Source organism: Scleropages formosus, chromosome 23 (assembly GCF_900964775.1).
Source record: "Scleropages formosus chromosome 23, fSclFor1.1, whole genome shotgun sequence".
Classification (NCBI taxonomy): Eukaryota; Metazoa; Chordata; class Actinopteri; order Osteoglossiformes; family Osteoglossidae; genus Scleropages; species Scleropages formosus.
Window position 1 is genome coordinate 13,499,654 of NC_041828.1, and position 27,508 is coordinate 13,527,161.

A 27,508-nucleotide genomic window follows, 5' to 3' on the forward strand; every position below is an offset into this window, starting at 1 on the left:
CTGTTTACCCTCCAACTTGCACCCCTAACCCAGGGATCCGTCCCCCGCTTTCGAGCGAGACTCATCGACGGACTCGTTGCTCCGGAGCCTGGGGCCGGGGACACGAGCGCCTGCTCTCGTTGACCTCCGAACCCTTTTTCTTTGTTCGATGTTATGTGTGTCAGCCCCACCCCCCAGGGTTCGATGATGCAACCCATTTGGCTGGACGCTGCGGTCGGGTCACTTTACCGACCGCTCTACTTTTCGTAGGTGAGCGCGTAAAATACATTTGCTGCAGTTACTGTCCGAACCCGGTGCCACGATGAAGGCGTATAACGCTCCTCACGCTTGAGCTGTGTCCTTCTGCGGGACCTTCTGTGAGCGGGCGCTGATCTGCACCTGTTCCTCTTGTGTTTCTTAGATGCCGAAAGCCGACTTCCCGAGATTGTGTGTTCGGCTATTCGGGGTGGGGATTCCGAATGAAAGGCACTCGCTCAATGGGTTTTTGCTCCACATTGTATGCAGAGTCTCCGCCTTCTTGTTCCTTGTTTGAAATGACAAAAGCAATAGGAAATGTGTATAATTGCATTCTTACTAACAGAGGTCCTTCTGCTGGGGACGGGATAATGTGACCTAAAAGCTCTATTATGTTCTTTACGTGCATTTCAAGGTGTGTTTGTCTCCCGTGTTTTCGTTTCCAACGCTGACAAACAGCCCCGACAAGAGAGTGGAGCGTATGCTTAAGTTTGCTCTATTCCTGCTCAGACGTTGCATCATACTTTCTTGTCCGTAGAGGGAAAAATCCCAGTGTCTGTATTTTTCTGCAGCGGCAGTTCTGCATATTTACTGTTGAATGGAACTGGAATGAGGACGTTGGACGGCGACCTGTCTCGGCTCCCTCTTTGCGAAAGGAGATGCGGCGCGTTTGCCTTGAGCTGAACGTGCGCGCGTGACGGATCTGAAGAAGGCCCTTCTCCAAGGATGCGTCGCAGAAAGACGTCTCGGGACGACGTAAAGCAAGATTAATCGTGAAATGTCCTCGGCCGAGCGTTAAGAGGCGAAGCGTGTCGCTCGAAGGCTTGGCAGCCTCGGGCTGTTCTGAGATCATACCGTCCCTCGTGTGATTTACGCTATGACGGTAACACGACGAGAACGTGCATTCCTAGAGTGGTCTGCTCTTCCAACACGAGGCCTGGGATCCCTTTCCAGCTCGTTCCTAATCTCTCGGCTATGAAGATTGCCTGTTGCCGCGAGCCAAGAGAAAAACTGACGGGAGACTTGTGGTGACACACGCAATTTTGTCATTCTGCTTTACCATTCGCGAGCATATAATTTTAAGGTATAAAACCGACTGTTATCGGTCCCGCTGGGATGTTGGAAGCCGAGCAGATGCCATTCCAGAAGAGCTCTGCGGATCCACGCACGGCTACGAAACGTTTTCGGTCGTCGGAAACGTGCAGAACCTCGTCTTTCGTAAATAAATAAAGCCAAAGATCAATTCAAATGCTCTTTTGAACGAAGGAAAAAAGAAATGCTCACGTTCCGCATCGTTCGGCCCCTGTCGCCATTGTAAGAAAGGCAACGCGGTCTAGCGATCCTGTCATGGCCCCGCTTGGCTGGCCCACTTGGAGCAGCGGGTAGCTGCTTGTTGCTCCCGGACCTCAAACTGCTCACCGCACGCAGGCGATGCTGCGACGGAATGCTGGGAGCTCCTAGCAGAAGGTCAGACGGCTACCGTGACTCGACGGGCCGCAGGCTTTCTCCGTCTTCGGTGCTCCTGTCATTCGCCAGCATTCCCGTGAAAAACACGATGGCGATAGTTGTGCCGTTTTATTATTTTTTTAGCAAGTTGCTTAACGTTACTTTCTGCTTATTCTTGCCTCCATGGTTCCTTTCATTGCATATTACAGTAGATATAGTAGTGCGTTTCCTCGCATGATCAGATTATCTGGGTAGGGGATTCCGGTCAAGCGACGGACCGGTCTTTCCAGCGTATCACATACGTGTTGTGTGCTCTTGATGCACACAAAGGAAAGTATAACAAGGGGTGGTATGGCAGTGTCTTCAACAGCATATATGATGCTTCCTTATCAATACCCTTAAGAATATTTTTCTGTTTGTGCATTTAGATTTCTATGCTTACTTATCAAAGGGGGGTGCGGTGGCGCAGCGGGTTTGGCCAGGTCCTGCTCTCTGGGTCTGGGGTTCGAGTCCTGCTTGGGGTGCCTTGCGATGGACTGGCGTCCCGTCCTGGGTGCGTCCCCTCCTCCTCCAACCTTATGCCCCGTGTTGCTGGGTTAGGCTCCGGTTCCCCGCGACCCTGTATGGGACATGCGGTTCAGAAAGTGTGTGTGTGTGTTGAGATTTTTATACTTGGAAATCACTTGAAATAGTGAAGAAAAAAAAAAAGCATTTTTTTAGCAACTGGTGTTAAACTATGCAGATTTATTTATTTATGATTACAGGAAATTTATCTTAAAATTGTGATGCATTGGAGTGTCCAGTCATCTCACTATCTGCTCGCCTGAGGTCCGGTTGTGCCCAAATGAACATGTTGTAGTTTGCTGTGGAAGATGAGTTAAACCGATCAGATTGTTTTAGGTCGTGATGCTTTTGGTTTTGTGTGTAATGCTGCACACTTATTTCCAAGTGTGCAGGAGGAGGAAGCCAAGAGCGATGAACAGCTGCCAGCGTGGACAAACAGTGACGTTGCTACGCTACATCGTGCGTCCGCTGGTCTCTCCAGCCGCTGTGGTTGGCGTGTCGAACCCTAGCGGCGCTGCGGCTTGACGCTGGAGGACTCGGCGCTGCGTTACACCTGCTGCTACATCCGTGCTGAGGGTCGCGACCGCCTCGTAGGAATGAGTCTTCCTTGGCACAGGGTCCCCGAAGGGCTGCTGTACTTTGCTGCGCCTGTACTTTCCCACGAAGGGGAGAGAACACAAATGTTTCTCATAAGCATCGGACAGAGTGCTGCTTTAAAATACAGCACGTACATATAGTGCATATGCCCATGGCCTGACCTCAGGTGACCACCTATTGGATTGGATTGCATTGACCAGACAGTCCAGTGCATCATCATTATTTTTGAAATGTGTGTTCTGGAATTTTTTTTTTTTTAAATAATCTTTGCACCATTAAGGTCATCAGTAATTTTACTTTGTCACGGTGGGGGGAAAAAAAAACTATTTAAAACACAATATTTTAACTGATTTACAACAATGCAAGTAAATACATTATAAAAATATAGTGTAAAAATTTGTGGAAGAAATTACCATTTTTATTAGCATATGACAAGTTTTTTTTTTTTTTTTAAATAAATTACACTTAGTATACATTTGAATTACTGCTTAGCTGCATTATTGTGCTCACATGAGGCTGAACTGTAACCCACATGGAGCAAAATGACTGAAAAGTGCTAATTGCTGAGCTTCTCTCAGGCTCCAATGGGTACGCGAGCCGTGTTGTGCGCATTAAAAAGGATGATGACAGTGTGATCGGAGACTCATTCAATAAATGAAATCCGGTGGAACTCATTGTGTCCCAGTAATTTCTGTTTTCTCCCTGTGATGTCAGGCGAATCGACTCCGTGCGACCGTCGCCGCTTCCCTTCGGAGACGTGCGCGGCAACGCGAGCGAAGCGCCACTTTGCCATTGTCAGAGGCTCGGCTCCGCTCTATTTATAGAGTGACGTGCTAGATTTTCTGGCTTAAAAAGCAAGAGGTTAAGTCCTTTGAAATATGAACACAACGCCACGGCCTGGCCGCCGCTTCCGCCTCGGGAGGAAGCGCAACTCGAGCGCCTTTAAAGCGCGGCGGGAGAGAATGAGAAAACGAGCCTTTGTTTTCGCCGGTTTTGATCTCGACCGTAACCGCGAGTTTCAGCCCTCTCTTTCGGCGTGCTTGGTCATCAGGAGGCGTGATGGGAGAGCGCTACCTGCGATGGGCCTACCTTATAGGGTCTCGCATCTGCGCCTCCTCGGGCCTCCCAGGGTGCGTCTGTAGGAAGATGAACGCAGTTTGATCGTCCAAGCAGGTACATCCCTGAGAACGAAAGGGACAAGAAGAGGAGTTTCTTCAGGAAGGAGGCGGTTTGTTTGTTTCTATCAGGAAACCGAGTTATTAGAATAACAAATGCTTAAATATAGTTATTTATTGTACTAAAAAGAAAGTTTGAAAAGTGCGGGGGGGAAAGGAGAAACCGGAATGTGCTCCGACAACAACAAATAAATTGCTGCAGTTTTATTTCCGTTTGTTTATCTTTGTCTTACAAAATTTGTGCTAAATAATGGTTTTATCAGTTTGGCCCTGATGCATGTTGTTGTTACAAGATAATAGCCTTTGAGTAATGTGTTAAAGGGGGAAAAAAAAACAATTTGTAATTCATGTTGGTGTTGTGTGGATGAGTGTAACTCATGATATTAAACCGTAGTGCAAAGAGCAATTACATAAGGTAAAATTGCGGTAAAAGTTGTGCTAAATAAATTCGCTGGAATAATGGGAACCCACTCGTTTAAATCCTTCAGTTTGCTTCTGCAGTGTCTTTTTTTTTTTTTTTTTTTTTTTTTTTTTTTTTTTACAAAGGCCTTTTGTTGCTTGACGCCTTGTAAAAGTCTTTGTTTTCGCCACAGGACAGACTCCCACACGCTTGCGTAGCGCTCTTTCTGTCGACAGGAGGAAGGCGGAGATGTCGGCGTGCGTCGTCGGCTCCGCTGAGCGGCCAGGTGGGCCGAACGCGATCCAGACTGGCGGGAAGGCCTCGCTGAACGCCGCCGCTCTCTTTGCTACCCGAACGGTAGCTCTGCGTTCGCCGCTCATGTCCCCGGTACTATGTCAACAGGAGTTAAACCGGCTCTGCCGTAAACCGACCGTGGATCGGTTCGAATTCGGCTTCGGACAAGCGCTTGTTTTAATCAGACATTTTCCAGCAGCGGAGACGCACACACGCGGTGAGGTGTATTCAGAGGTGATCAGAACTGATTTTGTTGCAGTATGAATTAAATGGTGTTTATTAAAGTCCTTTTTTCTTTTTTTTTTCCCCCTCTTATTTTTGTAACAATTCCTGTACCTGATGCATTTCTCCAAAGTGACTCGTAGTATTAAGTTACTTAGTTACTCATTTATGCTACTGGAGACTTTTTTTCCTCTTTCTTTTAGTGTCAGCTGTGAGTTTGGGGTAAGTACCGTGCTCAAGGGCACTTCAACAGGAGGTGGCCATTTGAACCTGGGTTCTTCAAATCCAAAGACGGTGGCTTTATCTGCTACGCCACCAAGCAGAGTAAAGGAATTGGAATTCGTCCTCTCATTCCAGCCCCACAACTGTAGGGAAGTGATGTATTTACCCGGTCATTTTCAGGATTCTCAAATCCAACCACATTGGTTACATTAAAATGGTCATAATTTGTTTGGTTCCTCACATTAGGCACATGAAAACATCCTTAATGCACAATGACTATTTTGACAAATGTGCATCGGTGTAACGCGCCGTCGACAAAATGCTGATGAAGCTACACGCTGAAAAGAAGTGCGAATGTGTGTTCGCACACTGATTGTTCACACTGAAGCAGAGTCACGGGAAGGGTGTGTTATTCTTCGGTTGAAGGTCTTTAGCTGCCGCCATTCGGTTCGCAAAGCAGATGGTTGTCGCTTCTCCCGTTGTGATCATCTGTTCTCCTCAAACTGTGGGACGGGTGTTCCGCCGGCGCTCTCTACAACGCGTGGCCGTGTTTTGCTGCCGTTGACAGGGCTTTGAGACGTGGCGGAGAACCTTCTTCCTGCCACCCCTTCGGTTCGACTCTTTCTTTGAATTTTGCCGCTTTCTGCCACCGGGGCAGACCCGTTTCCTCTTCAGCTGAAGAACGCCTACTTCCTCCTTCTGTTCACCGCTGTTCGAGGCAAGGCGCTGTGAAGTTTTTCAGAGCTGGACCTGCAAGCCTAGTGGGAGAACCTGGCGAGGAGATCCGTGAGTGCCCTCCTTGGTTTACGCCGTCTCGGCAGGGAGCAGATGGTTCCAACATCGTTCATGTCTTTTCTGTTGCAAAAATGATGCAAGGAGAGGAGATCTAGCGTTTGCCGCTTGCAAACAGGATTTCCTGGTCATAGATGCTTTCTCAGGGCTGCGAGCTCTGTGTTCCAGGCTCTTTCCTTCTGACAATTTACGCTCCCGATTGCGTGGCTTTGGCTGCTCTGAGGAGCACGACAAAAGAGGCGGATGTTAATTTTTCTGGTCGCTTCAGGTGAGGCTCCTGGAGCTCTGCTGCGTTAGTGGTTCTGGCTCTCGTTTCACTCACGCTGTCCTCAATCTGTTGTCTGGTGGTTTCCGCTGGGCGTCTGCACACGCGTGTCAGGCACCTACAGGTTGTTCTCCGCTCGTTCTTTCTCTGCAAACTCTCTGCCGACGGAGGTTCGCATTTCATCAGCGTTGTTTTTTCTTCGGTCCGCTGTCATCTTTTGAATATTGGATCCTCTCTTTTTGTGCTTTGCGCGATAGAACACGGTCTTGACCTTTGGGGCTCGGATGAGATTCCTAAAAGCTTCAACGTCTCCGTTCAGCTTGGCGGCTTTGAAGAAGCTCTCGGGAACTGCGGACGCTGGAAGCCGTTTCAGTTTTTCAAGTGATAATTTGTCTTTTGAGGTGGGGAGAGATGGAGAAAGAAAGTGTCTTGTGCACTCGCTTGACAGGATATCCTGCTTGCTGGAGATAGAGACAAAGGAACAATTAAGACACATCTGCCTTGAGACACCAGCTGAAACGCGGGAAGAGCATCACGGGCTTGAAGCAAAGTGATCCGTCTTCGAATTTGTGTGTGTCGGATACCTCGGACTCACCCGTGTCCAAAACCGTGGCACAAAGATCCTCATCACTGTGGGTGTTCTGGTCTTTCTACTGCATGAGGACACATGATGTTTACCTCAAACAAGGGTGGGACCTGAATCTCCATGGGAATGTGGGGTCTAATATGAAAAGAAACCTGCTCTGGTTGTTGGGAGTCTGGATTGAGAGTCCAACGTGGTTGTTGCTAAACAGTCTCACATGTGCTCTCCCTCTAGAAGAGCGACTGCGGTGGACCTGAACTGGGCTCAGTGGTCAAGTAGCAGGTGGCTTAGTGGTTAGAGCTATCACCTTACAGTCAAAGGATCCAGGTTCAGGTTCCTACCCTTGCTGTTGTACCCTTAAGTGAGGTACTTACTCTGCACTGGCACAATAACAATGCCCTGCGTTTTACATGGGTAAATCACTGTAAATAGTGTAGTGTACAATCCTAACACTGCATTTTGCTTTAGAGAAAGGTGTCAGTGAAATAATACAAGTAATAACACAATCACAATGATAATAATAATAATAATAATAATATGTAATAAAAGCGATATGTTTTTGTGCTGCTAATTTTGCAAATGGAAAGCTGTCCAGGGGGGCTGTGGAAGTTTTCCCAGCTCTAAGGCAGCGTGGCTCTTGTGTTGCCGCCACGAGTGACCTGTGGGAGTCGTGCAAAGCGCGCTTTCCGATTCAGCGCCACGCAGGTCTCTTGTCTCCAGCGCCTCGTCTTCTAATTTCCTTCCTGCGCTGAATGAAAAGGGCCCAGTCGCTCTGCTTTCTCTGTAACGCCACTCCAGAATTTTGAGCAGGCTCACGAGCTGCGCTTCTCCGCGTGCTCCAGAAATACACGTTTTGTATGTGTGCCCGTTGCCATTTTTCTTATCGACGTCCGTTTTTTGCGTTCAGGTGGCGTCCGAAGCGCAGCGCACCGTGACCTTTAGCAATGCTCTCCCTGGGGGCGAGGCTTAATGTGATTTTCGGTGACTGACAGCTTTTCCATCCCTGCTCTGACCTTTTACTGCTGGTTCACATTCTGGTTTATACACGACGTCTGTGTTTCCAGGCTGGTTTATAATTTCACGTTGACAGAACAATGGGACTGGACTGAGCTGTAACCGGTTCCTTCGAAGGGAGAGCAGTAGGATGGTGTTTTAAATCTCTTCAGCAGGTGGCGCAGCAGTTAGAACATGGCCTTGCAATCAAAGCAGGAACCAAGTTCATATCCCACTTCCTGCTGTGGTAGCCTCGATCGTGGTACTTACCCTGCATCAATACAGTAGGAATACACGGCTCTATATATGGGTACTAATTTCGGGTGTCTTAGAGTAAGTTATTTTTGGATAAAAGTATGAGTAAAGTGAATGAATAAATGGTAATAATGTGTGAGATTCTGCTGGACTAAACGATTCCGGTGGGCTGATAGGTGTTCCGTCCCAACCGCGAGCCTGGACCGCGGTGCAGCCCTCGAAGCCCATGCCTTTGCCGATATCACGTGGTGCAGCCAATCCAACCGGCACATCGGGAGTCAAGCAGGGCCTTGATCACGCGTGGCCTTCGCCCTGCCTTTCCACGTACAGACATCGCGGCAAACGGCTCCCCAGTGCTGCGGACGAGTCACGCCGAGTCACCTACCGTTACGGTTCGGACCCCGGCAGCGCTGCGCCGGGAGCGGCGGGGCGTCACGGACCGATGGCGTGGACCGTGGTGACGCGATGCGCTCTGACAGCGGCGCGCTTAATAACGCCGAACGCAGCTCGCAACACAAATAAAAGGAGACGTTGGGGAAGCTAAGAAATCCTGTTCCCGCTCTCCTGTTGTGACATTTCCCCTCCCAAGAGCTGCGGATGCAGGAAATCGTGGATCTGGAAAAACTCCAGCGCCGTAGAGGCAATTTACATTGACGTCCGTCATCGGCGCTCATCTGACCGACCGTAACTCGTAACGCGCTCAGGAATGGCGCGAGCCCCCCACCCTCCCCCCGACAACTCCAGGCCTCATGGTGGTCAGGTTCATCCCAGGATGATGAGTGTGTGGCTATAACGGCATCCTGTGTCCCGGGAGGGACGATCGATAAGCTCAAGGTGAACCGTGACTGTGTTCTTGCTACTGTGCGGGGGAGGAGGGGCTAGCGCGGCTTCTCGGATTTCTGCGGCGCGAGGCCGGATCCGGGAAATCGGGAGGGGAGGAGGTGTTTGTAGCCGGCTGGCGACAGCTGCAGCTTCTGACGGGCGTGTCGGCGGCGTGGCGCGGCCCTCGGGCCTCTCCCCGCTCACATCAGCATCTTTCATCTCCTTCTGCAGCTGCTGGGGTTCAGACCCCCCCGCTGACAGCTCCGACACCCCCTGCCAGTGCAGAGGTCATTGAACCGTGAAGATCTGTGTGTATCAGGTGTGTGGTGGGGGATGGTGGTGTTTACTCAGCATGGGGCTTTGGGGGGAGGAAAAAACCGAGGTGTGACGAGTGTGACGCGAGTCACCTGGGGAATCGGGCAGCAGGTGGCGTAGTGGTTAGAGCTGCTGCCTTGTGCTCGAAGGACCCGTGTTCGAACGGCACCACCGCTTGTACTTTCCTTGCCTTCACCCCCAAGTCTTAGGGCTGTTTTATTTAGTGAATCGTCGTAAGCAGTTTAGCGTTGCAAGTCGCTTTGAGGAAAAGCGTCCGGTAAATAAATAAAATAAATGTTGTGCGGTCCTGGTCTGCGAGCTTGGACAGGGAGCAGAAAAGCGAAGTTTGAACGGGTCTATAGAGGAAGGAAACTGATGCGGAAGAGAAGAATGTATTGTTCTCAGATGTATGTGGCTTCGGAGAAAAGTGCTGCCGACTGAATAAATGTAAGAAGAGGTTTCGAGCAGAGGAGTTACATCATTGCTCCTGCAGCTGCGATTTTGAATGATGTGCAGTTCCATCCATCGAATCTTTTTTTAAATACGCTCGCTGAAATTCAGTTCTGTTTAAATGGGATGCAAAGTCTGATTTTTTTCAGTTGCTGGTCGCTGCAGCGGAAGGCGCAGCTCTGCTGGTGGAGCCCTTGGTGCGGCGATCTGAGTCACGGCGGGCGGATGACGTGCAGTCTCATCTAATTCCTGTTTTCAAAATAGAGAGGTCACTGGCGCGTTATGCTGCACGGCGGGGAAATCATCTAAGCCCTTTGCAACATGCTATTAAAAATGTAAAGAGGCCCATCCGTATCAAACCGAAAATGAATAATTCACACGCTTGCCTTCCGGTTCTCGGCGGATCCACGTATGGAACTGCGTCGGCGCCAGATCCCGGGCCGCTTGATGAGAGCGTGAGACGCGCAGCTGGCGACCGAGTTCAGGCCCGTGTACCCCCACACATGCCTGTTACCTAAAGATGGTTAACAATCTTCCCGTTTGACGGCAGGCGTGTCCGATGGGTCGTGCCCAGTGTGGGTGGGGCGCGATCCAGCTGGTTTTGCGCGCTTGACGCACATTTGAAAACGGTCCTTAAAAGCACTGCTAAATGGTCGTCGCAAGCGTGTTGCCTTGAACAGCAAACACGACGCAGTTTAAATGTTGGCTGCGTTGCGTGTTGCACAAGGGGCCCTTTACTGCGGTATACCCAAGTAATTTAAGATGCTCCTGTCTTTTGAAGGTCATTAAAAATGCACACGCGTGCCGTCGTCCCCTTCTCAAGAGCCTGTGTTGAGGCTATTCTGACACGTTGTGTGTTTTATTTTTACCTCTGTTTTCTGCTTTTGTGTTGTATCCGGTGAGCAGAAACCAGGCAGGGTTGGTAAAATAGGCCCCACGACCACTTTGGCTCACATCCTCAGTAGTTTACATTAAACCTGTTTAATTATGTGTAATTTGTGTGGGGTCTTTTTTTTCCTCTTCCCCCCCCCCCCCCCCCCCCCCCCCCCCTTCCCTCAATGGGAGGAAGGAATTGCATTCGTGGGGACAAAGGAATGCGTAACTAGTTTTTAAGAAGTACGGGGTCTGACACTGATGCATGTACCACCTGACTTGTTGAGCAACGCTGAAGTTCCCCCTTCTGCCGTTTCTGAGAGACAAGGAGCAAAAAACGGCAACACTGCCATCAAAGAAATGTGCCCCCCCCACTCCACCGAATAAGAGATGTATTGCGGGGGGGGGACAAGAAACAAAAAGCAGAAGATCAGCAATGGGGACTGATATCTGAAAGCTCCGGGTTCGAATCCCACTCCTGCTGTAATTCCCTTGATGAAGGCACTTACTCTGATTTGATGCAGTATGAATACCCCGCCGTACAGATACTGTAGGTAAAGACCAGTGGACCCGATGGCCCGGCGTCACGAGTGACCTTGGAAGAAGCCAGAAGCATGTTAATAGTAGTGATACAGGAGCAAGGGTGACAGCGGTGTTGATGACAGCAAAAGCGGTTCAAAGTGTCAGCGGGAACCACGCTGTGCACGCAGATGGTGAAAAACAGGAAACGCTCGCTGCCTTGGTCATGTGATCAGGCCTCACAAAGCCTTCGGCTGCACCAGTGGCATCTTTACAAGTCTGCCGAGACTCCCCCAGCAGGGCCTGTGCGGAGCGGCGTGGTGCGGTTACCGCGCTAATACTACCAGCGCCGCCTCTCACTTATGGCTCATACAGGATGGTGGTGAACGGGGAGGGGGGGACACACACAGTTGTATCAAAAGTTTGAGTACACCTGCACGTCTGCTGCAACTACTGCAGAGAAGTTGGGGACGGCCGCTAACCTAGTAGTTAGCTCTGCTGCCCTTGGATCCAAGGGTCGCAGGTTCGATCCCCACCTTGAGCAAGGTACCTCCCTAAACTGCTCCAGTAAAATTAGCCGCCTGTATAAATGGGTAAATGATTGTAAACTTGTAATAACTGTAATCTTCAGATTGTGTCACTTTGGAGAAAAGCATTAGCTAAGTGTATAAATGTAAGAGTTGAGAACCCCTGTCTGCTGAGGTCCCACTCAAACCTGTTGTTAACCACATGCCTTGTGGGGGGTAAAGGAGTTAGTTCCCAGCAGCGGGACTCAATTTTTTGATTAATGCTACGTATGTAAATAGTGGATTAATAGGGCCTGTTAAATTTCTAATTTTGTGCCGTGCGGAAGCCTCTGTGCATCTGCCCTGCATTAGGGATTGGTACACGACTGGGGGGTTTCTGCACACCTAAATGCTCCAACGGGGATATGAACAAACCGCTCCGCAGGAAGAGTATTGCTGTCCCTTGAGCTGAATTTTGTACCCGTGACCCTAGTGCCTGGTTCTGACCATTTTCCACAATTTCGTGAAGTGTCGCCAGGGAGCGCTGCAGCATTACGGTGCTGATGATGGTGATGATGCGTGGGCTTGTGATGTTCCCCAAATTCGTGATGAATCTTTATACACAGTATAATCGTTTAACATTCTCAAAGGAGCATCTACTTTATTAACCATTGTTCAGCTCACCCTAAGTGACCTGCAATGATTTTCCCCACTTAAACAGTGTATTTTTTACTGTGTAGGTTCAGGGTTAGTGCCTTGATCTCATCCACTAAAATATGAGCAGGATCTAAACCGGATCTGGATCTAGTCTTTCAAGGGCGAGACAGTGGCTCTAACCAATGAACTACCCGTTGTCCCTAAAGGTAACCAGTTTACCAAGTTAACTTGGTACAAGTCCACCCAGTAACGGCAGCAGTCCTGTGGAACTGCACACCGGCAGGTTTTTTTTTTTTTTGGTAAAGTAGTGGTGATATGTGAGGTGTATAGAATTAGTCATTATATTTGCATTTTTAAATCGCTTGCTAGAATTTCAGCAAGAGGAAACGTAGGAATATTTAAATTCCTCAGATATGCAAACTGAAACTGGAGGCCCTTTTCTATTCGTGTGTTGTTCCCATTTTCTGTCCAGTTGACTTCCTCTCCTGCAATTCATTGAGAGAAAACTAGTTTCATATTCCGTGTTCCTCCTTCTCTCAGCCGCTCAAGTGCTTTTCTTTCATTCATTCATTCATTCATTCCTCCTCTCTCAACTGCTCTATGCACTTATCTCCAGTCCCAGCTGTTTTTCAGCAAACCTCAACGTCCTGCCGCTGCTGGGACTCCAGCGTATCGTAGCTCCGTCCGCTGGCAGCGCTGGGCCCTTCGGCTTAACGCGATCTGAGGGCTCCAGATGCTGAGGGCATCGACCTGGTAGCCGGGACCCTTGAGTCTCCACTTCCGCGAGTGACCGAGACCGGTCTAGCCCTTTGGCTATTTTTAAAAGTAAATGCTACCCAAGCATTCCTCCTGTGTCTGTGCCAGAACCACAAATGCACTGATGGTGCAGTTGTCCTTCATTCTGTTTGAATCTGGTTCAGAATAAGCAAAGCAGCTCGTGACATTTACATGTAGTACTTGAGTATAGCAGACTCTTATGTAAATCATGTTTTCGAGTGTTATAGGTGCCACAGACTGTTTAAACTCCCTTAAATCAAGTGCTTTCTGCATGGATGGATGGAAGGAAGGCAGGCAGGAAGGAAGGAAATGTATTTATCCCAAGAGGGAAATTGCACCGCGTTGCAGCAGCACACATTCAGTGATAAAACATGAAGAAATGAGTAAATACTGTAAATTTTAAGCCGTGAAATACTACAGTATAGAGGAAGTGCTGTACCGCTCAGTTTGATTATACCAGGATGGCCATGACTGGAAGCGCTGAGGGTGAAGTGAGGGGTAAAAATGCAGTATTTCTCCCTCCTGCCCTGGACGCATGATGCCGCGCTGAAGATGTGACCCCGTGCTGATGTGTGTTCTCTCCAGGCCTGAATGCGAGCAGGGCAGCAGTGAAAGAGGACACCGCGCTGCCAGCAGCATGCCGCCGCCCGCCGACATCGTCAAGGTGGCCATCGAATGGCCGGGGGCCTTCCCCCGACTCATGGAGATAGACCAGGTGAGAAGCAGGAGGACGCGTTCCCTTCCCCACCGCTGGCCTTTTCCCAGTCTGCCATGTGTGCAGGACACCTTCAAGATGTTTACCTCAGACGCTTGTGAATAATTGATAGCGTTTCCTGCTCCCTAAGAATTGGGAGCTCCGAGAGATTCGCTGCCCCACGTCGACCCCCATCTGGTCTCGCTGGGAGGCGTTGGGTCAGGCGCCGTAGACCTTTGTGAGATTGGGCTTTGCGGACGGTGGAGGGGGGGATCGCTGACCTTCAGGCAGCCTGCCGCATGCTCAGAATCCCTGACTCTGCTAAAGTTCGCACCGGAACCCTCTAGGGTCTCTGGGTTAGTGGGAGACAGTAGCAGGACACACTGTCCTCTGTACACAGCAAGCATGCCCAACCCCCCCCCAGTGGCACACTCCCCCAGTGTGTGTTTGCTGATGATGCAGATGATGATGAAGACCCAGCGGTCCGTGTTCTCCCCGGGCGGACTAGTCCCTGTTAAGCCTCAATAGACACTTCAAAATAACTAACACTCCTCTCTAATGTTTTGTTCTTCAGAAAAAGCCCCTCTCAGCCATTATAAAGGAGGTGTGTGAAGGGTAAGTGTCTGTTTGTGTAACAGCCTTGTAGGATTCCTTTTCTGGCATAATGTGTATGAATGAAAGAAAAATGTTGTAGTACAAATAATGTAATAAATAATTTAACAACCTTTTGTCTCTTTATGCAGTTGTCTGCTTTTATCTGCAATGCTCGCATGTCTTGTAGTTTGGGGAGAGCGGCAGTAAAGCTGCGGCGTTTCTCTCGCTCCCGTTCAGCGAAATGAACTTCCCCGGTGTCCTCAATCTCTTTGTTTAGGTGGTCTCTGGGGAACCCGGAAAACTACGCTCTCCAGAACGCCGATTCCACTAACTTCTACATCACGGAAAAGGTGCGTCCCCTGCTCGTCCGTGACTAAACGAGCTCCTCTTCTCCCACCTGCATGCAGCTCTGTTACTGGGCCTTTAGGGAACCTTTTCATATGTTTACCATAATAACAATTGAATAATATAGGGTTGTAGTATGTATACACATACACACATCATCGGAAACCGCTTGTCCCAAGCGGGCTCACGGGGAGCCAGAGCCTAGCCTGGCAACACAGGGCATAAGGCTGGAGGGGGAGGGGACACGCCCAGGATGGGACGCCAGTCCGTCGCAAGGTACCCCAAGCGGGACTCGAACTCCAGACCTGCCAGAGAGCAGGACCCAGCCAAACCCACCGTGCCACTGCGCTACCGCATCCCCCTGTAGTTTGTATGCCAAGTAGCAAAACAGGCACGGTGTGTGGACACACCCAGGACGGGACGCCAGTCCATCGCAAGGCACCCCAAGCGGGACTCGAACCCCAGATACACTTCGGTTAATTGCCATTAAAATTAGAGAAGGGATGTATTCTCTAAAGGGGCAGAGTTGAAAGATTTGTGGCAGCAGATATTGTAGTGGTTACAGCTGCTCCCTTTAGACTCGAAGGATCCTGATTGAAATCCCACGTTGTGCTGTAATACTACATTACATACCTTGATTCGATAGAGTAAAAATACTCTGGCGTTTGAATTGCTTTGGAGAAGAGTAGTGCGAACTAAATGAAAGTATAGTAATTTACACACCACTTTTGCCTCTTTCCCCTCCCCCAGAATCGCAATGACATAAAAAATGGTTCCATTCTGAGACTGACCACATCTCCGGTAAGTGACTCTCTGGCTCCAGTTTCATACCTTTTGGCTGAATCTTGATTGATTATGTTTAAATAGTCCCCCTATTCAGGGCTTCAGTAAAAGTAACTCTCTGACTTTGACCCTTATTGTTAAGAAATGATGTGAAGACATGTTCCAGTTATCCAGTTTTTGTATTATTTGAGTTAAGTGACCTCCATGTGTCCTTCCTTGACAAAGCTTACAGGCTGACTCTGCATTATGTTTTGCCTCCTGAGTTCGAAAAATAGGAAGTTCATCGAAAATATTGCTGCTTTGACATTTTGCCGTTCTGCCCTGGCCCTGATCTTAATCCCGTACGCTGGGGAGGGAGGCATTGTTAGCTTGCTGAATGGGTTTCAAAGAACGGTGCGTGAAATCGCTTGCATAAAAAAATGCAGCAAGTCCGAGAGTAAATCCTTGTATCCTGTAGTTGTTATCAAAAGCAGCTAATGCAGTTCGCAGTTTTGTAGCTGTTGACCTTTAAATAAATTACTGATGCCACTGGGACCAGAATTCTCTTCATGAATTCATCAGTTTGTATCGCCGCAGTCACTTATCACTGCTGCACAATGAATAAAAATTACATACAGATGTTCCTCCGCTTAACATCCAGCTGCGCTGTGTAAAATTGTCAGATCGGCCAATAATAAATACAAATACCGAGTAAATGTTACACTCCCACCCATCCACCCATTATCCGTAACTGTGTGTCCACTGCAGGGTTGCGAGGAGTGTGACGCGGGGTATACCCTGGGCAGGGACCTAGAGTAAAGTTACTGCAAATCAAAAAAGCATCATCTCCACCACCTCAGGCTCGGGGCCAGTTGTTGACTGATTCATCACGTAAACACGACAACTTTATTGTCCATGCAGTCCATAAAAGCATAATAAAACAGATGTTCCTTGATTTATTTACAGGCAAACCTCTGTCGGAGTCATAAGCTATAATAAGAATACTTAATACTTTTTTTCTCCACATTTTTCTTAACGTATATGTCTATCCTTGTCTGATTCATCTTATAAATGGCAACATTCCTTACCGTGTTATTGACCAGCAACGCTAACGAACACCAGACCCCCTGTGTAAACACTGGAAGAGAGTTGAATGGAGGTGGTCCCGCACCGCTCTTTGTTTCTCTTTGGCCCGAGTGTGTTTTACCAGTGGCTGGATGCAGAAACACTGCAGCAACAGACAGAAATTAAAACAAAAGAGCGTTAATGATACACGGAGGCAGCGTGAGCACGTGTATTTGGATCGTTCAGCGTATCCAGAGTTAAAGCTCCACCCAGGCGAGGAGCCAACGGCGAAGAAAGAGACAAACATTAGAACGAAAGGCCGAATGTTCGCCGCGCTAAGCAGCGGCCGAGTCTCGAGTGTCAGTAGAAGGGCGTCGGGTTCGAGTCCCGGAGTCGGCACCGGGGCTTTCCGTGAGGCCTGCTGTAACCTTGGCTCCCCTCCGGCCGCGGTCGCCCGGGGCAACAGGCGCAGACGGCCCAGCAGCTGCACGAGCGCATCCAGTCCTCCAGCATGGACGCCAAGCTGGAGGCGCTGAAGGACCTGGCCAGCGCCTCGCGAGACATCACCTTCGCCCAGGAGTTCATCAACCTGGACGGCATCTCCCTGCTCACCCAGATGGTGGAGAGCGGCACAGAGTGAGTCCCGCTTTGCTCTCTTCGTCGTCTTCGCGCTCCGCAGGAGAGCGCTGCACTTCACTGAACCACAGCGCAGAATAACACACTTAATCGGGTTTATCCAATCCTTCGGAGCTGTCTGAGAAAGCGGAGTGATTCCCCTCAAAAAAAAAAATAAATAAATAATAATAATAATTTTCAGATAAGGATATCTGACTGCTTGAATTGAATCACGATTATTAACAAAGCGCTACAATTAGTTGCAATGGGACTTTTGTGAAAATACAGTAAAGAGCTGAAATTGAATGTTTCTACGAGGAGGATTGGGTCTCAGGATGACCTCCCACTTTCAGGTCGGTGCTGTCAGCAGGGTACTGGTTTTACCGTGATTAGCACAAATGCGGTACGCTCTCGTGGGCAGGAAACTGCCACACCTCCCCTGAGTAACAGCAGGGCTCTTGACATTTAAATTCACATTTATTAATTTAACGACTCCATGGGATGGCTGGTAGCGTAGGGGTTAGAGCTGCTGCTTTCGCACCCCGAGGTTACAGGTGTTCAAATGTAGAAGTACCCCTTGAGGAAGTCACCCTGAAATTGCTCCAGTGAAAAGCCCAGCTGTATAAATGGGTAAATAATTGTAAGCAACTCGCATTGGAAGTCACTTTGGAGGAAAGCATCAGCTAAATGGATTAATGTAAATGTAGCGAGGTACATCGCCGAGAACAACGCCGACAGTGCATTACATCAACAGAAGGAGCGATTTGGTTGCGGACACGTGATTCCCGAGTGCAGTCAATTTGTCGTATTCCACCATGTGAACCAGTGTACGTTACGAGAGTAGCCGCATATCGGGTGTTTTGTTAATTGAACACACTACACAGCACACGTGTACTGAGCACTTACGAGATCGGGGAGAAGTGAGCCTGAAAGAGATGAGTTTTGAGAGCTGCCTTTAATGTAGAGAGAGGGATTCAGCAGTTCTGAGTGAGAGGGGTAGTAAGTTGGAGATGCCGGTTAAAGTGAAACGGATGGTTTCCTGGTTAAGGAGGTCCTCGGGAGCGTGACACCGAGGGCACGGCCTCAGCCTCGCTGAGGTCGACTGCGCTGCGGAGCAGGTAGAGGGCCTTGTCTCGCCGTGAGCTCCGTCTCGTTGCCCTCAGATCCCAAGCGAGAACCAGCTCTTAAATTCTCAGTTTCTGCGCGAGTGCCATACCTGGATCGCAGTGTGATGTGGCCTTTTTTAATGTGCAACACAAGGTACTGTAAAATCCTCGAGTCGAGAGGCGACCAGTGATTTTTACTGCATCGCTTTAGCGCCACCTAGTTGTGGGTGAACGCCAATACAGTTAGTTCTCCCCTTGGGATGGGGGCCCATAATGATGGAGGAGCTGAGTGTAGTGGGCAGAGCTGCTGCTTTTAGGTCTCTAGGTTGCAGGTTCAAATCTCACCTACTGCGGTAGTCCCTACCCTCAATTGCCCCAGTAAAATTACCCACTGATATCAATGGGCATATAGTTAAGGAAGCGAACATTGTGAATTTTTTTTTGGATTAAAACAACAGTTAAGCAGTTAGATACAGACTTCAAACTGAACCCTGGGGGAAATTCAGTAATGGGTGAACAGAAGTCACAAGCTTCCATATGCTGTATTCTATAGTATTACATAAGGCTGCATAAGCGGTTGCTTAAATTCTACGTTATGATACAGTATATAATTTTTTTTTTTTTTTTTTTTTTTTTTTTTTTTTTATAAACTAGAGGTGGCTAGAGGTATCACCGTGCAGTCAAATGAGCCAGGTTCTAATCCTTTGCTCAAGGTGCTTTCCCCGAATTGCTCCAGGAAACGTTATCCTGCTCTATAAGTAGGTAATTCGCTGTAAACAAAGTTTAGTGTACAAACCAAACACTGCAATTCACTTTAGAGAACACCGCCACCTAAATAATAACAACCCAGGGTGACGTTTAGCCCTGCGGCAATTTGGATGAAAACCCGAGGAAGCGTACGTGTGCGTGTTTGAGTAATGTCTCAGTAAAGTGAATGAGGCCTTGTTAATAATGCAGCGTTACACTTGTTCGGCCGTCACTTGCAGCCGTCTGATCGGCCCTAAATTATCGAGAGCTGACGGAACAGAGTACGAGCAGGAACGCTGCACACGGGGGATCTCCTCCAAGTTATTTTCATTGCTTGTTTTCCTTTGGCTGTAAATTATGTTTACGCGGCAGATGTTTCCGCTGATGTGTGCCTTGCTGACAGAACGCTTGAAAATGAGACGGTTGCAGGAAATCACGTCCCGCTCGGGTTTCTTTCCGAAAGGCTGCGGGACGACGGCGTCCCGCGGGCCTCCGTGCGACACGGATCGGCGTGAAACAAACGCGTAGTGGAACGCAGGCCGAACGACACCGTATTTGTTTGTCGCTTGCGTTATACGACACCTGTTCGCACCTGTATTTCTTCTCGTCGGCTGATGCTTACGATGCATCGCTGCCGTATCTTGCATCGTCGTCACCTCGATGCCGGCGAACGTTTGCACCGCGGCTCCTTTCTGCGGCCGTTTCCCGAGAAGCTCCGCCGTTCCGCCGCCAGCAATGACGCCGCGAACGGCACGCTTTATCCCCGCCGAATGTGCTCCGCCGCCCCTTGTTCTCAGACACAGCTCCGCTCTCGGCTTTGTTTGCACCCATCTTCCGTAACGTTCTGTCATATGCGCCCATGTTGCTCTGCTGACTCCCTGACGTTAAAGTTTTTAAATCTTTGCAGACGGTATCAGAAACTTCAGAAGATTATGAAGCCCTGGTAAGCCCTGCCCCGGATACCCCACTGCCTATTACACCTCTTAATCTACTCACCCAGTTTGCATGATTGGCTTGGGCCCTGGCGCCGAAGACCGGGCCGCACGGCAGCCGCTGCGATCTCTGTTTTTCCACATAACAGATGAGCAAACCTGTCCGTTTTGCATGTGGATGTGGGCAAAACCCTCAGTGCAACTGAGCCTGAGCTAAAGAGCTGGCCTTTTCCCCCATGTGTGGTGGTGGTGGTGTTACTGGGGGTACGAGCAGGTGGAGGGTTCTTCTCACGGTGGAGGGTTGAGCACAGGTACAGATGGGCTGCTGTAGTACGAGTTTATAAACCCCCCCCTTACTAACACCTATAGCAAGTAGCTAAATAACAGCTAAATAACAGGGCAAAGGGATATAGTGTCTTGTTTTAGTCTTGTTTTATTCTCTCCCTTATTTATTATTACTTTAAAGTCACTCCAGGTGTGTAATATTTTACCATATTGTAGCAAACCAGCATTTCCACGACGTGGCTACATGTTTGTCTCGTTTTTACCAATATATTCACTGCACACCATTGCAGGGTTGCTGTATCCCTTAGACTCAGGTTAGGAAAAAGTAATTATATTAGACTGAGTCGGTGAGCCCATAACTGCCCATGACTCCCTCATCACTGTGTTAAAATATTATAAATAGAACAAGTACAAAATTTGATGTGGATTCAAATTGACATTTTGCAATTTTTAAGGATGCAATTTGTGCTTATTTTTCTCTAAGAGTGGAAAGGAGCTGGAACTTTACATGTGGAATTTTACAGATGTCTCCACTGAAATGCCTCATCAATCTGTGATTTGCTTATGTGTTTTTTTTGTTTTTTTGTTTTTTTTTCCTGTAATTAACTTATTACATTTTTATCAGCGTCTCTCTCTCTTTTTTGCAAAATGCTTTTAATCCATGTACTGGTTATCTGCCATGAAATGATTTCCACTGTTTAACCCCAGGGGTGTCCTTTCCTGGTTCTGCTTTCACACGCGTGTCTGCACGCTGACCCTACAGCGCTCGTTCAAACAGCTAAGTGATTAGAGAAAGAACGTGAGCTACTTGGAGAAAAAAACTGTTGAAGCTGTGTGATAATCAGATTAAACAAGGAGTTTGGGTACTGGCCACTGAAGTAATCGTTTATTAAAGAGGACTAATGGTGCCTCTTTGAAATGTGTTGTATAAATTCAGGCAAAATGATGGATATTTACATAAATAAATGACATGCGTCTGGATTTATGGGCAAAATTTGGATGAAAGGGGGTAAAAAAAATAACAATAGTGTGAAGTGTGGATGGTTAGCAGCATGTTTAAAGAAGCGTGATCCCCAGGACCAGGAATGGACCCCTATGTTAAGCTCTGTCCTGCTTATGAATTGATTCATATCCTCTTCATTCGTTATGTTAATGTGCTGTAGGATATAAAAGGAGCATAATAAGTCAGATCATATTAAATAATAATCAGGTGACATAAACCAGTGTACTTATGTCTTTTTTCCCCTTTTACAGTTGGCATTGATGAGCAGTAATTAAAGATCTGCTGTGAAGGGTCTGGAGCCTTTTTCACTGTTCGCCAACGTGTAGAAAAAAGGGACATTTCACAGTGTGAATATTCAGCGTAACGTGTGTGTTGAATTTATGAAAAGCCCAACAGATGCTGGGAAGCCACAGTCAGTCGCCTCCAAAGGGATTCTGTTGTAGGATGTCGGCATCGCCCTTCTGCCGCCTCCTCGCGTTCACGTCCCATTTTCGAAGAACATTAAAGTGTCACGAAACCACAGATCCCACAATGTAAATAATGAGCAACGTTAATAACGGGTGTTTTACACAACACAGCCTGCGTTTCTCTTGTGGTTCATTTGGCACAGCTGGTAGTGCAGTGGTTAGAGCTCCTGCCTTTGGACCCAAAGGTTATAGGTTCTAGTCCTAATCTCCAGCTGTAGTACCCTTGAGCAAGGTGCTTACCCTAAATTGCTCTGGTAAAATTGTCCAGCTGTATAAATGGGTCAATAACTAAGTAGCTTTGGTGAGAAGCCTCAGTTAAATGAACAAAAGTGATATTTTCAAGGTTATTCATTTATTTGTCATTTAAGTTATTGTAACTATTAAAATATTATTTGTAAGGGCAAGGATTTACTTTTTATAGTTTTAATTCAGAATTACAAGACATTATTTATGTTGTACCAATTCCTACATTTCACTTACTACCCAGAGGACATAGATTTTGCTTTTTACTCATTGATACTGATATATGAAAAATATTAATTTGATGCCATAGAGTTTTGATTTTATTTGTAATTGCTCTAAATGGAGAGGAGTGTAGTGTATGAACAGGGATGTTTAGTGAAGTTTCAAAATGAATGTTATATATCCTCTTATTTCAAATGTCTTGCATAATCATGAGGCCGCTAACCCTTACAGGGCTGTACTTGGGAATGAGTTTGCAAGCTGGACTTAGTGCCCAAACACCTCTGGGTTTCTCCTGAGGACTAACCTGGCTTGGAGTCATGTGACTTGGTGGCCGGTTGCCAGTTTACTAATGAAAAGATAACCATGCATGGGACTGCTGTCCAGCTTGGTCTCTGCGCTGTCTCCCCCATGCTGGCTCCCCCCACCCCTCCAGTGCCCCCTCTGTGGTGCTGCGGCGCACGGCTGCCGCTCTGACCCGCTGACCGCTGCGCCGCCCCATCCCCCGGGTGCCTGGCTTTGGCCGCTGCGCGTGTTAACAGGGGTGACGCTGTCCGCTGTTGTGTGTCGCCCTCTTCCAGCTTCGGGGACCTGCTGTCCTTTACACTGACAGCCTTCGTGGAGCTCATGGACCATGGAATTGTCTCCTGGGACACCTTCTCCGTGGCTTTCATCAAAAAGGTGTGCGTGCGTGCGTGTATGGTGGATGGGGGTTTGATGCTCTTGGAGGGCCATTTTTACAGGAGACAAATTTACACCTCTTATTCACTGTCTGTGGAAAGGAAGTGTCTTAGATTAATATTAAATACTTTTGAGAAAAGAACTACAGTGGCATATAAAAGATTAATTTTCATTTACTGTTGATTAATAACGTAGATGACATTTCTCAAAAGTAATTTAAGGTTAAATAAATTTATACAGCAGGGTAATTTTCACTGTATCAATTCAGGCTAAGTACCTTGTTCAAGGCTACTACTGCAGGAGGTGGAATTTGAACCCAGGTCCTCCAACTGTATGGTAACAGCTCTAAATACTACATAACCTGCTGCCGGTGTCACATGTGTATTGTCAAAGCAAAGAAGTGGTGTCGTGTATGTGTTCCCACTTTTCCGGCTGGTAATTAGGGACACCAGGTGACATCGTGGTTAGAGCAGCTGCCTTTGGTCTCAGAGGACCCAGGTACTAACCTAACCCCAGTGCTCCAGCATTCATTACCCAGCTGTATCAATGGGTAAAGTTACCTTGAAGAAAAGCTAAACAAATAAATGTGGACTTAATAGTTATAACGGATAATTCCTTATACAATCCAGATTGCCAGCTACGTGAACAAGTCAGCAATGGACACTGCTGTGTTGCAAAGATCCTTAGCCATCCTGGAGTCGATGGTTCTGAACAGTCAAGACCTCTACCAGAAGGTGGCGCAAGAGATCACGATCGGGCAGCTCATACCACATCTGCAAGGGTAAGCAAGTAAGGTTTAACACAGCACTGCCTCTGTAATTCCTGCCTGCTCACATTCTTGTGCTTTACTGGTATTATTGTATGAATATATTTCCATATTTAATACAGACTCCCGGGTAAATGTGTGATTAAGCTTGGCGTGTGTGTGTGTGTGTGTGTGTGTGTGTGTGTGTGTGTGTGTGTGTGTGTGTGTGTGTGTGTGTGTTGCTCTCATCCTGTTACTGTCCCTCTCCTGGCAGCACGGACCAGGACATTCAGACGTACACCATCGCTGTGATTAACGCTCTCTTTCTGAAGGCACCCGAAGAGAAGAGACAGGTAGACAGTGCCTTCCACTGCCTTACTGCTTCGTGTGTGTGCGCGTGTGTGAGAGCAAGAAAGCAGCACTATTCTCAGACCCTCCCACTTCTTGCTGCTCCTGTCCTGTGTAACTTCAGCAAGGTGCAGCGGTGTGTGTGTGTGAGCATCAGGCGTGTGCTTGAGCCCGTGTGTATGGCCCCTGGTGACATCACCCAACACACACTCCCTGTAATGCTGCAAGTTTGCGGTTTCCACTCCCGAAAAAAACGGGTTCTGGGAACCGCTTGGCCGAGTGGAGCCACCCATTCCTCCGACCTCCCTCCGCCTGCCTCGCGGTGACATCATCGCAGGACCCATACTGCCCCCCAGGTGTCCGCAGAGCGCGACTCCGTGGATGATGGATGGTCCCCCCATGTCTAAACCAAGGCCAAATGATTGTGGGGCAATTATGCTGTTCTGCGGTAAACGGGGGTGTGTTTGACTCCCTGTGGTGCTGTGTCTTTTATGTGCACGTGTGTGCATGTGAATGATACTTAAACAGCTGAACTGAATGTACCCATACAGTAGCAATGCATTATGGTCCACTGCATGTACATCATATGAACGTGCTGAAATCTCAGGGACAGCAGGTGGCATAGTGGTTAGAGCCCTCCCCTTGAACTTGAAGGACCCAGGTTCAAATCCCCCCTCTTCCTGTAGTACCCTTGATCATAGTGCTTAACCTGAATTACTCCAGTAAAAATTTCCCAGCTGTACAAATGGGTAAATTACTGTAACTATGGACAAAAGTGTCAGACAAATATTTAAATGTGAACATCAGGCTAATATTATGGTTGAATGTGGTGTCACTAAGATGCGTGCGTGCGTGCGTGTGTGTGTGTGTGAGGGCTCCTCATAGCTAGGCTACTGCTGTCCTACTAACACAGGCTGTCACCCCTTTCTCTCTCTTTCCTGCATTCGTTCTGCTAGTTTGATGAGAATGTCAACATCCTTGATTGTCCTCTGACAGTAAGTGTGCTTTGCTCATTACAAACTTCTGTGCACGTGTGTGTGAGAGCGAGTTTATGAAGGATTCGCTCTTTCATTTCTGATGGCCCTTATTCTCTGTATAGGAAATGGCGCACATCTTGGCTCAGAAACAGCTGCGATCCATCATCCTCACTGTGAGTGTCTCCGAAAATCAACACGCGGTCACGCGGACGGTCACGCGGCTCCGCTGCCCCGGTAGAGACAGAGGTCGGAGGACAGAGACGGCAGTGTGGAAGTGAAAATGCGCACATTTCTCCTGAGGATGGAGCCTTTTGGCCCCCTGAGGCTACCGGTTCTTTCTGTGAGACTGAACTTGTCCACTGTAGTGGACGTAGTCCGAGATATGCAGTGAGCTGCTGCAGGAGCCTCGGTAGCCCCTCCAGGTGTGAAACAAGAGTGTCGGGTTCCCCGCAATATATAATAATGAAAAATTAAATGTGGTGTTATAATAATATTAATGAGAATGGAGAAGGACTACTGTAAAGAGAACCTTAGCATGATTGCAACCTGCAATTTTGGAGAAATTCATACTGAAATCACAGGTCTGTCGAGGGAATATTATAGTTCGCATTATCGACTAACCTAATTTATTAGTAATGTATTGTTATTAAAGTATACCTAGGACAGCACTCCCAGTTGTAACTGTTTATGGCGATATGACACTTAAACGTGACATTTAAACACAGGTGATTTTTGGCTGCAGGTCTTCATTAGCGCGTACAGAAATCAATGAAATGTGAATAAACAGTGAATAAATAAGGTCGTGCGATGTAGATGACGCCAGCGAGGAGAATGATTTGATAGAGGATACCTGATTGATTTCACAAGTAACCGGCAGTATGGTACATCTGCATGTGTCACACTTTGAGCATTACTGGAGTTGTGCAAATTGATACAGCCCCTCTGCCCCCCCCCCCTCCCGACAGAACATCATTCGCAGCGCCAGGCCGATCAACGATGAGATGGCCCACCAGCTCTACGTGCTTCAGGTGCTCACGTTCAACCTGCTGGAGGACAGGATGATGACCAAGATGGATCCGCAGGACCAGGTACAGGACATGAGGGCCAGCGGTGTGACTCTGCAGTTTCCTCCCGCGTGTTTGACGTGACGTGTTCTGGCGGTATTCATACCACCTACTCTATATGTACTGTATGTGCCATACCCTGTTTCCTGTGTCTCACTTTGCTGCGACCTCTGCCGTTCTTCGCCTTTTCCGGGCTTGACCCCCCGTGTTCTGGCGCCCTTTTCCGCAGGCCCAGAGGGACATCATATTTGAACTTCGCAGGATTGCGTTCGACGTCGAGTGCGAGCCCAACAACAGCGGGAGCATCGAGAAGCGCAAGTCCATGTACACGCGGGACTACAAGAAGCTGGGATTTATTGTAAGTCCCAATCGATTTCCTCTGTTCGTCTTGCGAGTTGTCCTTTTCATTCTGCATTCACATTTATTCATGTAGCTTTTTTTTTTTCCTCCCCCCAAAAGCCATTTGACAAGCCACATTGTCAGCTTACTTACAGTGATTTACCCATTTATACAGATACAGGTCATTTTTACTGCACTCATGTTTGAAAGCACATTCCTTGAGTCCAGAGGCAGTGGTTCTAACCACTACGCCACATGGTGACCACTGTTCTTTATACTTCAATACAGGTAAAGTACAATTACTGCTGTGTTACAGTGATCCAGGGTGTGGTGCCAGCACATCACTGTAATGCCGCAATATCGAATTTATACCTCATGCAGTGAGTTAGACAACAACGCAAATAAAAGAAAATACCTGAAGAATTAAAAAGGAACTGTTCTGTCAGTCAACTGTCAACTCACACAGTGAATAGGTGGTGTGAGAGGACGCGGGTTCGATCCCCGTTCAGTCTGCGCGCAGTTTGCGTGTTCTTCCTCTGTCTCTTTGGGTTTCCTCCTGTGCTCTGGTTTCCTCCCACCGTCCAAAGACATGCTGTTCAGGTTCCCCCATCATGTGTGAGTGACAGAGATGGTGTGTTCCACTGATGTATGGATGAGTGACCCATCGTAAGTAGTGTATCTAGCAGTGTAAGTCACCTTGGTGAATAAGGTGTGTGGGCTGATAACACTACATAGAGTTCATTGGAAGTCGCTTTGGAGAAAAGTGTCTGTGAACTGAAAAAAAGTAAAAGGTATAAGTAGAGGTTCCACGGTGGTAACTACTGTAGTAACAGATTCCCATTTATGGCCACTAGGTGATGCCAGTCACTTAATCTAAACTATATAATAAAGCAAAGCACATGACAGTTTTCCCCCAAACTGGGATTTACATGTTAATGACATTTTCCCATAGAAATTGTAACTTTTACATACAGTAGAAACAGAACCAACCTTTGGTTGGCACACGTGCAAGGTCGTACGGCTCAGCTAGACCGCAGTCCTGGCCACACTGATGTCAGCCAGCGATGTGAGAAGGGGCACAGTTTGGATCCTAACTGGAGGACACCGTGTCCTCATGCAAAATGTCTATGGGATGTGGGGAAACACCCTGGCAAAAGCAAAGTTACCGCACTAGCCGTGGTAAGATAATGGTAGGCAGGAGGTAAGAGTGACGCACTGATCACAGCATGTGTCTGTAGAGACGTTCTCCTCCACCTCTGACATCTCTTCACTCCACTCAGCTCCGCTGTAAGCGAGCTGCGGGTTCAAGCTGGGGT

General features: G+C 48.1%; 1 protein-coding gene across 7 annotated transcripts in view; it reads left to right on the top strand.

Moving 5' to 3' along the window:
• The window catches only part of elmo1 (engulfment and cell motility 1 (ced-12 homolog, C. elegans)), a 98,572-nt gene that overhangs the window by 12,036 nt on the left and 59,028 nt on the right, over positions 1-27,508 (top strand). Inside the window, exons 1-14 of one of the 7 annotated variants that reach the window (XM_018731885.2) lie at positions 5,857-5,940; positions 13,547-13,676; positions 14,230-14,270; positions 14,527-14,599; positions 15,345-15,395; positions 16,888-17,057; positions 19,797-19,832; positions 22,620-22,719; positions 23,349-23,500; positions 23,739-23,817; positions 24,769-24,807; positions 24,912-24,962; positions 25,755-25,877; positions 26,083-26,211. In XM_018731885.2, the coding sequence (XP_018587401.1) occupies positions 13,599-13,676; positions 14,230-14,270; positions 14,527-14,599; positions 15,345-15,395; positions 16,888-17,057; positions 19,797-19,832; positions 22,620-22,719; positions 23,349-23,500; positions 23,739-23,817; positions 24,769-24,807; positions 24,912-24,962; positions 25,755-25,877; positions 26,083-26,211 (1,122 nt within the window). In that variant the 5' untranslated portion in view covers positions 5,857-5,940; positions 13,547-13,598. Of the gene's footprint in view, positions 1-5,856; positions 5,941-6,611; positions 6,844-13,546; positions 13,677-14,229; positions 14,271-14,526; positions 14,600-15,344; positions 15,396-16,887; positions 17,058-19,796; positions 19,833-22,619; positions 22,720-23,348; positions 23,501-23,738; positions 23,818-24,768; positions 24,808-24,911; positions 24,963-25,754; positions 25,878-26,082; positions 26,212-27,508 lie in introns of those variants that run through there. The other 6 variants (XM_018731887.2, XM_018731886.2, XM_018731888.2 and 3 more) reach the window with 6 other exon arrangements.